This window comes from Staurois parvus, unplaced genomic scaffold (genome assembly GCF_062004578.1).
Source record: "Staurois parvus isolate SC_StPar_1 unplaced genomic scaffold, SC_StPar_1.0 ptg000714l, whole genome shotgun sequence".
NCBI classification, from domain to species: Eukaryota; Metazoa; Chordata; class Amphibia; order Anura; family Ranidae; genus Staurois; species Staurois parvus.
In genome coordinates, this window is record NW_028318510.1 from 4,364,748 (window position 1) to 4,377,500 (window position 12,753).

General features: G+C 40.7%; 1 protein-coding gene across 1 annotated transcript in view; it reads left to right on the forward strand.

The window, feature by feature from the left end:
- SREK1 (splicing regulatory glutamic acid and lysine rich protein 1) overlaps nucleotides 1–12,753 on the forward strand; it is a 114,988-nt gene that overhangs the window by 50,972 nt on the left and 51,263 nt on the right. Inside the window, exons 3-5 of the mRNA XM_089653474.1 lie at nucleotides 2,750–2,877; nucleotides 5,543–5,575; nucleotides 11,828–12,034. Of these exons, the coding sequence (XP_089509600.1) occupies nucleotides 2,750–2,877; nucleotides 5,543–5,575; nucleotides 11,828–12,034 (368 nt within the window). The remainder of the gene's footprint in view (nucleotides 1–2,749; nucleotides 2,878–5,542; nucleotides 5,576–11,827; nucleotides 12,035–12,753) is intronic.

Sequence of the window (12,753 nt, forward strand, 5' to 3'; positions counted from 1 at the left end):
GTTGTGCTTAGTATTGCAATACTGTGATTGGCCCACCGCTATCCCATAGTACAGTGGGCCAGTCACAACAACCATTTGATCAAAATACTGAGCACAACTTTTGTAAATTAAGCTAATTGATGGCCATTTAAAACATTGCTTTTGCAGTGACCATCACTGTAACAGCAATCGAAGTGTAAAAAAAAAAAAAAAAAAAACACCTGATCCACCCAAAAATTAAATAAAACTTTTTGTATTTGGCATCAGTCTATATCCTTGATCCACGACACATCAGTCTTATGATGACGCTGTATTGCGCTGGTGACAGTATGTTAAAAACAAATTGTGAAATTTTTTTTTTAATTTTCAAAAAAAGTGACAAAACATTACAACTTCAAAAAATTCTCTTACTAAATGCCTCAGACTGTCTACTTTTCAAAAAAAGGAGTAATTTGGGGGATATTTGTACTGTCCTGGAATTTTAGGGCCTCAAGAAGAGCAGTCAGTACTTCAGAACTGATCAATTTTCAAATAATATAAACCATAGTTTGTGGACGCTATAGCTTTAATGTACAGTTAAAGGATCTTCTCCCCGTGTCTGCTGTCACAATTCAAAAAAAGATGTGGCAGTGTGGTGCTCTGCTTGACACGGCCGCATCATTCATTCACATAATTCTGTGAATGAAAAACTACAAGTCCTGACATCCTCTGCGGCTGTCAGCTTATAGTTCTCAAACTAGCATGGTGCCGTCTGTGTATATCTGCCTGCTCGTACGAGGTACCTTTCTGATCGCGGGTGCAATGCTTTTTAGGCTTCTAGTAAACAAGAATAATAAATGCACATTTTTTTGTTTTTTTTTACTTGCAAAAAAAGTGCATTTATTGATTTTTTTTTTTTTTTTCCCACAAAGGTGAACTTATCCTTTTTATTGGAATGTTTTTACCAAAGATATCAAAGAAGGTGTTTTTTTTTTTTTTTTGTTTTTTTTTTGTTACTTTACAGTCTTAAATCTCCCTGCAAGGTAATGTCATAATGTGCTAGTTTGCATTGCATACTAGCACATTATTATTATTATTATTATTATACAGTATTTATAAAGCGCCAATAGTTCGCTCAGCGCTGTACATTACAAAGGGAGACAGAACATGTGACAGAACAATACCAATACAATGCAAAACATGAGGGGATTGAGGGCCCTGCTCTTTCGAGCTTACATTATGAAAGACTTGCCTTAGAACGAAGCCCTCCAGCAGTGTGCTGTCACCGCTGACAGGGCTTCCATCTTCACCTGATCTTCCTTCCGGGTTCACAAGCTCTGGCCTCTTGATTGACCAAGCCACAATGACGCCACTCCTGCACATGCATGCGGAATTCTCTGCTGCCGCACAGAGCTCTGAAGGAACAGCACGGGTATGCGGTTCCTTCAGAGTGCATATGGTGGTTACGTCACTGGCTGCAGGAACACTGAATATCTCCTAAACGGGGTACGTTTAGGAGATACTCTTTGTACCTACAGGTAAGCTTCATTATAAGCATACCTGTAGGTGTAAGTGTCCAGTGGGAGTTTACTCCCACTTTAATGCATAAAATAGGTTTTAAGGTAAAAAAAATTCTACCTTTACAGCTACTCTAAGCCCAATAGAAAAGAACTGAGTAAAGCTAAAAACACTGCTTAGGATTTTAGTGCAGCAGAATAAGTGTTGTCAGTTAATGGCAATTTAAAAGCACATTGGATTTTTATTTTTTGCATATTGGCAGGTATTTTCTGTACTTGCACAATTCCCCTTTTTGTGTCTTGAAAAATACTGCATGTATTGCAGAGATGTGAAATGTTTGATTTTTTTTTTTTTTGGGTGAAAACTTTATTAAATACTGTAGACCCCACATTATATAAAGTCTTGTACCCAGAGTCCAACCTGTTCACAGGTTCAGCTCAGATTTTAACAGCTACCAGTTTAGCATTAGCAATGTGGTTGCTACTTCTAAAGACTTCTTTGTACACTGCTACGCCCACCAAGGATGTAAGTGATGTAGACACAGAAAATGAACAGGGAACCATTTCGCTTACTTCATTTCTTGTTCACGAATTAGGCCCAGGGCCTGTGGTACCCATTATTTGCCCATACGTGATATTGGCTAATGTACCAACACATGTAAGCCTTAGTGCTCTAGGGACACTGACACAACTGTAGCTTGCAGTAGATTGACACTGATTGTTAAATCATGTAATTTTTTTTTTTTATTCTTCCATGCTTTTCTTTGAATTTCTTTTCATTATTTATTTGAACAAAATTGGAACCTTGCAATTTTTGGGGATTAAACTTTAAAAAATGTTCTTCTTTTCTGTATCTGATGTTCTGTGTGCTATTAGTGATGCAGCCAACACGAACGGTTGTCATGTGTAAAACAACTTTCGATCAGCGTGAAAACAGCGCCCTGGGAAAAGGCTCCATGCTTGATATCGTTTGGTTCATGAACCATAAGTTTCCAGTACAGGTGACCCATAGCACAAAGTGTTCAATCATTGTCTATACAATTTTTTAAGTAATATTCCATTGATGAGATTTAGTCTTTCCAGTTTCCCTCACTTTTTTATTTAATTTCCTTGTAGACCAGGGTAATGAACAAGAGGGGGAGAAAATACCTTAAGTTCTTATTCTTTCTTACTAAGCATTTGTTCTTTTTGGTTTGATTTATGTAGTCAAATAAAATGAGGCATTAGATGATTTTACATTGTCTTTTGGTAATATTGAGATTTTGCCTCTACAGGTAAAATCCCAGAAGAATCTAAGGCGCTCTCTCTGTTGGCCCCTGCTCCTTCATTATCTAGCCTTCTTCCTGGGGCCGGCCTGCTTCCTATACCTACGCCTACTCCAACCCCATCTCCGCTAGCTTCTGTGAGTATTCCAGTGCGTTTCTAAAATAGGCTGGTGGTGTGAAGAATATTTTGTTTAAAAAAAAAAAAAAAAAAAGCTAATTTGTTCATTAACAAATGGGAATGCTCTTCTCATGCAGGGCATAGCTGTTCCTGAATTTTGAGCTCAATTTGACAAAATAACTTGCAGGTTCATTTTGGAATTGGCATGACCATAAAATATGCTGTAGATTCTATTGTAATATTAGGGTAGAAATGTAGTCTGGCTAGGCCTAGAAATACAGCAGAGTTTCCCTATGAATTACTGCTAAAGAGGAGTGTACATTGGAGTTAATAGGTCTTATCTAATATTTTTGGTTGTAAAAGGCCACTCTGAAAGTAAGAAAAAAAAAAAAAAAAGTAACTGGCTATAGTCAAGCAATTGGTGAGTAAAGCTAGTTGTTACACATGAGATTATAGACAGGTGTATTTTTGGATATAGTCGTTTGATAAAGGTCTAGCCTCTGTAAGTTAGTAGAGAGTGAAACGCAGTAGACTCTGCTTTAATAGTCTGTGTTGACAAGCTTTTCTTCACAACAGAACTGCTTCTCTGCACATACAGGGGTTAGAAAAAGAAATGGAAACGCTACATGATTTGCTGGTGTGAAAGTGACAACATGTTTCACATTGAAAGTGGAAGTAATGTTACATTCTTTTGCTTCCGCTGTGTGATGAGACACCTAGTTAACTGGTGGGAAGCCTCAATTTGGTCATTCACTTTTGTGTGCTGCTTGTAATACGGAGTCATGTCAGAGCTTACTAAGCTTCAAAGAGGGCAAATTGTTGGTGCCCGCTTAGCTGGTACCTCTGTGGCTGAAGTTGCCAATTTATTTGCTGTGCACATGGTACGGTATCAAAAGGTTATGACCGCATATACAATTTCCGGGAAACCGTCTTCTGATAAGCATAAACGCACTCGATATGGTCAACTGACCGAAAGAGACAAAATGACATTGCGCAGGATTGAGACTAGAAATAAGAAAACTACTGCTGCAAAAGTGACTGCAGAGCTCAATCTCAGTCCCGTAAAGAGAGATCAAACTCTGCAGTCACCTTTGCAGCAGTTATTTGCCCTCATTGAAGTTTAGTAAGCTCTGACACGTCTCTGTACTACTGGCAGTGGACGCAATGAATGACGAAAGCTGTTATATAGGTGTCTCATCACACAGCGGATCCAAAAGAATGTTACATCACTTCCACTTTTAACGCGAAACATGTCGTCACTTTCACATCTGCAAATCATGTGGTGTTTCCATTTTTTTTGTCCAACCCCTGTACAAGGCAATAGGAACAGAAAAGCATCTTGACGTGGGTTAATGTAGCTTAGAAGGGTGTCAGTTATAAGGGAAATGCATCTGTTAGTAAACTCAGAATGATCTCTGAAGAATCTCATTCTGATGTCTAAGCTAGCAGATCGCACCTGAATGCAATCTGCATTAACCTTTGGTGGGAACAAGCCCTTAGGTCCGTGAAGTGGAAGTGGCTTCTTGATGTTTAGTCATCCCTGCATCAAGCAATGTAATGACTGGATTTGGAACATAAATGTTGTGCTGCCACCTTCAAGTGATGGGACACTGGCAAAAAAGACAGAGAGCCCCCTCCTCTAGGCATAACCCATCCCTGTTAGACAAGACTTCTGTTTTTGTAGCAAGCTAGAAACAAGACAGGAGCAGGATCGCTGTGTCCCATGATGTACTCCAAGAAAAGGATTTTACAGGTAAACCAAAAATCGTATTTTCTTTATCGTACATCACAGGACACAGAGCTTCTTCATACCATTACCATAAGGATGTCCCAAAGCACTGAATATGAGGGGAAGGCAATACAGCAACAAGCAAACTGCCACTAAACATCTAAACCAGAACAGGTTAGAACCTCAAGCAGCAGCCTGCAAAACTCAGACGAAAGGTGGCATCCTCAGTGGCTCCAACACCTACTTTATAAAACTTTGTGATAGTATGCACTGAAGATCAGTTTGCAGCTTTATAAACTTGAGATGCTGAAGCCTGATGACGAATAGCCCAGGAAGCACCAATACTGCCAGTAAAATGAGCCGTCACTGAAAATACAGTCCTCTTTAGACTGTAGGCTTGAGAAATATACTGACAAATTCATCAAGAAATGGTAAATTTGAAAGCTGCATGACCCTTCATTGGGCCTTCAGGAAGCACAAAAAGGGAATCCAACTGGCGAATAGCAGCAGTTAACTTCAGGTAACACCTGATAGCACTATCCGCATCCATAGTGTGAATAAACTTTCCCCCGGCATCTGAGGCTTAGGACAGAAAGACGGCAACAAAACTCTTGGTTGAGATTGAATGAAGAATTCAACATAGGTAAAAATGACGACTAAGGCCATAGAACCACCTTGTCACAGAAGATGCCATTTCCCATGATGTAATCCAAGAAAGGAATTTTACAAGTAAAGCAAAAATTAAATTTTAGTGACCCCCTCTGCATCAAGCGATGTTATTACTGGATTTGGAACAAAAATGGTATGTTTACAGGCTGCAGTTCTTGATTACTTCTTTTAGTATTTCTATTTTGGCTGGTTGTTTCTATCAGTATTTTATGCTTCTAGGCAGAATGTGTATTTGGCGGTCATATTGTTTATTTAGTAGCTCTCATTAATTGATTTGACTTCCTAGGTTTTAAGAAGAGAAAAAGTGGATGTACCCTTGGTAAGTGCCCTCTACCTTTTTGTCTAACATTTATGTTTGGTACTAGAGTGTGTGTAAAGTGTATAACATTGATTATCTTGCTCATGAGAAGTGAACGCTGGCCCATGTTTTCCAATAGAAGAGCTGCTGTAGCTTAAATTGCTGAAACGTTAATGCTGGTTCTGATAGTAAGGTGTCAGAACTCATAGTGCAATTGCAGTTTGGTGAATATGAGGCTGCATAGCCGCAGACTGGTCAGTGTGCTCATGCTGACTCCTGTCCGCAGCTAAAAGTGTCTACAATGGGCAAATGAGCATCAGAACTAGACCACAGAGCAATGGAAGAAGGTACTTTCGAGGTGTTGACTTGGCCTCCAAATTCTCCAGATCTCAGTCCAATCAAGCATTTGTAGCATGTGCTGGAAAAACAAGTCCAATCCATGGAGGTCCCACTTTACAGGATTTAAAGGATCTGCTACTGACAGCTTGGTGCCAGATCCCACAGCATGCCTTCAGAGGTTTAGGGTTGTCCATGCCTCGATGGTTCAAGGCTGTTTTGGAGGCAAAAGGGGGGGAACCTGTTCAATATTAGGTGGGTGGTCATAATGTTATGGCTGATCGGTGTGTGTCTGTCTGTCTGTGTGTATGTATTTGTGTGTATCAATGTATATACAGGTGAAACTCGAAAAATTAGAATATCGTGCAAAAGTTCATTTATTTCAGTTATGCAACTTTAAATGGTGAAACTAATATATGAGATAGACTCATTACATGCAAAGCAAGATAGTTCAAGCCGTGATTTGTCATAATTGTGATGATTGTGGCTTACAGCTCATGAAAACCCCAAATCCACAATCTCAGAAAATTAGAATATTCCATGCAATCAATAAAACAAGGATTGTACATAGAACAATATCGGACCTCTGAAAAGTGTAAGCATGCATATGTACTCAGTACTTGGTTTGGGCCCCTTTTGCAGCAATTACTGCCTCAATGCGGCGTGGCATGGAAGCTATCAGTCTGTGGCATTGTTGAGGTGTTATGGAAGACCAGGATGCTTCAATAGCGTCCTTCAGCTCTTCTGCATTGTTCGGTCTCATGTCTCTCATCTTTCTCTTGGCAATGCCCCATAGATTCTCTATGGGGTTCAGGTCAGGCGAGTTTGCTGGCCAATCAAGCACAGTAGTCCCACGGCCATTGAACCAGGTTTTGGTGCTTTTGGCAGTGTGGGCAGGTGCCAAGTCCTGCTGGAAAATGAAGTCAGCATCCCCATAAAGCTCGTCTGCGGAAGGAAGCATGAAGTGCTCCAAAATCTCCTGGTAGACGGCTGTGTTGACCCTGGACTTAATGAAGCACAGTGGACCAAATCAACACAGACTGTGGAAACTTCATACTGGACTTCAAGCATCTTGCAGTGTGTGCCTCTCCATTCTTCCTCCATACTCTGGGTCCTTGGTTTCCAAATGAGATGCAAAAGTTGCTCTCATCAGAAAAGAGGACTTTGGACCACTGAGCAGCAGACCAGGTCTGTTTTTCTTTAGCCCAGGTAAGACGCTTCTGATGTTGTTTGTTGTTCAGGAGCGGCTTGACAAGAGGAATACGACATTTGAAGCCCATGTCCAGGATCCATCTGTGTGTGGTGGCTCTTGATGCACTGACTCCAGCCTCAGTCCACTCCTTGTGAAAGTCCCCAACACTTTTGAATGGCCTTTTCTTGACAATCCTCTCCAGGCTGCGGTCATCCCTGCTGCTTGTGCACCTTTTTCTTCCACACTTTTCCCTTCCACATAACTTTCTAATAATGTGCTTTGATACAGCACTTTGGGAACATCCAACTTCTTTTGCAATTCCCTTTTGAGGCTTTTCCTCCTTATGGAGGGTGTCAATGATGGTTTTCTGCACAACTGTCAGGTCAGCAGTCTTTCCCATGATTGTGATTCCTACTGAACCAGACTGAGAGACCATTTAAAGGCTCAGGAACCCTTTGCAGGTGTTATGGCTTAATTAGCTGATTAGAGTGGGACACTTTGAGCCTAGAATATTGCACCTTTTCACAATATTCTAATTTTCTGAGATTGCAGATTTGGGGTTTTCATGAGCTGTAAGCCACAATCATCCCAATTATGACAAATCACGTCTTGAACTATCTTGCTTTGCATGTAATGAGTCCATCTCATATATTAGTTTCACCTTTTAAGTTACATTACTGAAATAAATGAACTTTTGCACGATATTCAAATTTTTCGAGTTTCACCTGTACATAAATGAGTACACCCCAACAAATTTGACAAAACCTTTACTTTCCTTTCAGAATCAACATTTTCTATGGGACACTACTACAAAATACTCCCATTGATTGCAAACAAGATTTGTTAATTTGCACACACAAAAAAGTATTTTTCCTAAAAAATTAATTCAAGAACATGTTGCAAAAATGAATACACCCTAATAAAAGTCTTAGGAGCAAAGCTATATTTTAGACAAAATCCTAACTAGAAAAGCTACAATTTCTGGGGAAATTGTGTGAAGTGTTCTTGCCTCCACCAGTAGTCTACAACTGGAGTGGGCGGAGTAACTGGGTGGAGTGGCTTGAGCTGGGCGGCGTGAGTTGCAAACAAATGGTCATATTGTGAAAACTATCAGGGCTATGGTTTAGCCGTGGACATTTTTAGTGGCAGCAGGGATAGCTGAGCATTTTGATATAAGATTTGTGTAGGTGGGCTTGAAAATGAGGGAGTTGTGGCAGTTTAGAAATTATGTCCTGATTTTTCAGCTCACACTCTAGCTTTTGTCAGCTCCCACTCTAGTTTTGAACATTCCACCATTCATTCCTATGGGACCAATTTCACCACAAAAACGCCGATATTTCGTGAACCATTCCGAGAAACGTTCCACAAAGTAATAGCACACCAATCGGGAACAATCTGCGCGTTTCGGTATATTACCGTCTATGTAGTGTAAAAACTGTGTGAGGAGTTAGGGTGGTAAATTTGGCTATAATAAGAATATGTGAGATAACAGTAAGTGGTCTTGCCATGCAAGAACACTTAATTAACAAGACTTTAACTACAGGTGAGTCTAATTATTGGTTAAACAGGTGTCCAGCAGACAGTTTATTATAAAAGGGCATTACTTAACAAAGAAAACCCCTTCCCATTTCATGCTGTCAGCAATAGCTCCACATGGAAAAGAAATGTCACAAGGCCTGACAAAGAAAATAATTTCTGTACACAAGAAAGGTGAAGGTTACAAGGAGATCAGCAAAGGTTTACTTATCAGTCAGAATACTGTAGCAAAAGTGATACAAAAATTTAACAAAGATGGAACTGAAACCACACGCAGAGATGTCCAGGCCATCCACGGAAGTTAACACCTCTACGGGAGCGTCTTCTGATGAGAAGGATTGAAGAAAATCGCCATGCAAGTTCACTGCAGTTAGCTAAAGAAGTAGAAAGCCAAACTGGGGTGATTGTTTCCCGTGACACAATACGGCGTACACTTCAGAGGAATGGCATGCACGGGTGTTGTCCATGAAGGAAGCCTCTCCTAAAGCCCGTGCACAAAAAAGCCCGCCTAGAATTTGCCAGGGCCCATGCTGAAAAGGAGGAGACTGCTGGGACTCTGTACTCTGGAATGATGAGACCAAGATAAATGTTTTTGGAACTGATGGCTTCAAAATGGTATGGTGTCACAAAGATGAGGAGTGCAAAGAAAAATGCATGGTGCTTACAGTGAAACATGGTGGTGGCAGTGTCCTTCTGCGGGGCTCCATGAGTGTTGCTGGTGTCGGGGAGCTGCATTTCATTGATGGTATCATGAATTCACAGATGTACTGCTCTGTATTGAAAGAGCAGGTGCTACCATCACTCCGTGCTCTTTTCCAACAAGACAATGATCCAAAACACATCTAAGGCCACTGTTGCATTTCTAAGGAAGAACAGGATGAAAGTGTTCGAGTGGCCAATTATATCTCCTGATCCAAACCCAATGGAATACCTATGGGAAATTCTGAAGGGACACGTTGAGCATCTCTCTCCATCCAGCATCCAGGCTGTAAAAGATGTTATTCTTGAACAATGGAAAAAGATAGATGGTGAAATATGTTGCCAACTTGTTCAATCCATGACTTGAAGACTTGGCGCTGTCCTATTAGATGTAGTAGTTTTTGTTGTGGGTTGTATCCATTTTTGCATCAACTAATTTGAGTAAAATACATTTTTATTAATTATAGTCTCTTTGATTCCTACCCTGTATGTAGATTTCAGCATGACACCATTGAGTTCTAAGAACAAGCAATTTACAGCAGAAGGAACAATCAGAAAAGGAGTTTCACCTGCTTGGCTCCTTGTGAAAATATAAAATATTCATACTCATTAGGAGTGGATGTACATATAAATATCTGTAGAACATCAATTGTAAAACATGATAGGATTGATAATGGATACGAACATACAGAAATCAAGACCAAATACTTACAAAACTGCTAAAATGACGTGTACATGGTCATGTTTCCAGTGGTGACCGCCTAGATGTTTGACCCAGGAGCTGTGGGTATGGGATCCTCGAGGATCCAAGGGGGACAAACAAAAAATGTGTGCAGCACAAGTAAGATGAAAGTGTGCCCTGTCCATCATATCCAAGAAATATATGCCTGGTTGGGACATGTGACTCAGTCCAAATAATACTTCAGAGCAAGGGTAAAATAGTGAGTATCAAAGATAAGAAGATAGTTATCTGGCAAAGTAGAAGTAAAAGAGAAACGCCAGTGTCTTAAGGAATCCGTGCCAGAGAAGAAAGAAGAAATAGATTAGAAATAGATGCATAGATGGTAATGATGACATAGATGGTAATGAGAACAGAAACCAAATCAACAATCCATAGAGCTTTAACAGAGTGGTTACTAAGTGTCAGGAACTCACCATGATTAACACGCATAAACTAACATGCTGCACCTCTCTCCACCATTACGAAATTAATCAGAAACGTAATTCTCTGATCCTTCTATTTATATCCTAGGGGCCACCCTTAATTCCACCCAACACCATGTAGAGACAATTAAGGGAGGAGGAATATACACAAATCAACGGCGCCACATGGGCAGAACGGCACCAGAAGGTGTGGATTCCTCCAACCTGATGCAGAGTGTCATCGCACATACAGGTGTGATGACGCCACTTGCACGTTGGTGCCACACATTGGAAGGCACACATGGCGCCGATGCTGCATAGTGCCTGCTCATCAAACCCAGACAGGCCCTCAAATGAAGGTGGAAATTAACCCCCAGATGCACTGCAGCTCCTAAGACCAGAAGTCATACCAGAGGAAGGGACATGGCACAAGGATTCAGGAGATCCATATACTGAAAAGGGTAACATACACAATACATTGAATCCTAAGCTCAAACATCTTACTACATAAAAAATATAAAGTCGCAGGGCACAATTATGTGGTCTTAGGTATGTGTGCTGATTTGATATTGGGGGGGGGGGGGTTTGCAGGTACCTAGTTTTGACAGTTTTTGACAAGTTCTCCTTTCTCAACACCCCCCCAACAAAGGGCGACGTGGCTTGTGTATGCACAGTTTGCAGCAGACTGTGACAGTTAGGATGACAGTGCTAGGTACCCAAAGGCTAGTGAAGAACTAGCCCTGGTGTGGATGGTGCTGGACCCCTGGACAGATAAGTGTTCTTTTGCTAAAAGTCAACAGCTACAGTATTTGTAGCTGCTGACTTATCCCCCCCCCCCCAGAGTGCACAACTGCTTTAATAGACTTGTGTTTTTGGCATTGCTTCATGGACCTGTGACTGAGCAGCTGCAAGCCAGGAAACGCTGTGGTGTTGGTGTGTTTCTAAAGGGGGATGCAGGCTAGATGCCCTGGCAGAAGCAGGTTTCTATTGTCCATAAAAAAGGCAGCTTACTAAAAACTGCACAAACCTGTCCAGCACAAAAGAAAAACATCCTCATGAGACTATTGAGGCTTTTCAGAAGATTGTGCAGCCATCCTTTAACCAACTTTTTGTTGAAAAGGGTAGGGGGAGGCGAGACACAAGACCTATTTGTGTATTTGTATTCTGTGTATTAGAGAAACATTTATTCTGTTATATTTATCAAGCAGAAGCATCATTTAGTAATTTGTCCATAAATAAGGCAACCATATCAGACTTTTGGTTCATGAGCTTTAAGGAAGTGATCAGCAGCTTTGTTGTTCAGTAAGTACTTCTGTAGACTTTGCAGATTATTTTACTAATCAAAACCTGTTCAATTTTCTATGCAGCTCAGCATGCCATTTACCACATTGGCAGCTACGTTGCCCACTCCTTTAGAACCGGTTATTCCAGCTCTTGCCCCAGTTCTGCCAGCTCTAACTCCTGCCATACCAGCTCTCTCTGATCTGCCACAGCCACCATTAATGGGAAATGTAGACCCCACAAAAGTGGATGAAATCAGAAGAACAATCTATGTCGGAAATTTAAACTCACAGGTATTCTTGTTTTAATGTAAGTCTTGTTTGCACAGCTTTCGTGTCTGGCTGTCTTTACATCTTGTGTATTTGTTGTGTACTCTTCCTTTTTTCTTGTATCTGATTTTTCTGTTTGTTTTGCCTTGTCAATTGTTTTGTTGGCTGACATCTGTGATTTGTACACACATTTAGTCAATCCTATGTGCACAGATCAGTTCTGCTGTCAATATTGTACAGTGTATCTCTCAGAAGCGAAGTAGTGCATGTTTTTACATTTAGTCCTGCACAAATGTCTGCTGACTCAAAGCAAATTTAGTGTCTATGCATATAAATCTCTAAAATGAACCAAAAAGGTTAATTAGAACTTTTTCAAAGCTTAAAGTAATTGTAAAGGCTCATATATTTTATTTTTTTTTTAAATAACAAAAATACTTGCGTGCTCTGTGAATGGTTGTGCAATGATCAAATCTTGATCCTTCTCTTCTTGGGTCCCCTGCTGGCGCTCTTGACCTCTACCCCTTGCAAAGTGCCTCAATAGCAAGCTGCTTGCTCTGCAGCCACTTTGAGTGTCCCTTCTCTATCTGTGATTGCCAGCAGTGGAAGCCAATGGTTCCTGCTGCTGTGTCTCAGCCAATAAAGAGAGGGAGGCCTGGAAGAGTCTCAGCTCTCCCGCACATCTGTGTTGAGATGGGGGTGGGGTTGCTAGCAGAAGGTGTGTTGTTTTTTTTGTTTTTTTTTAA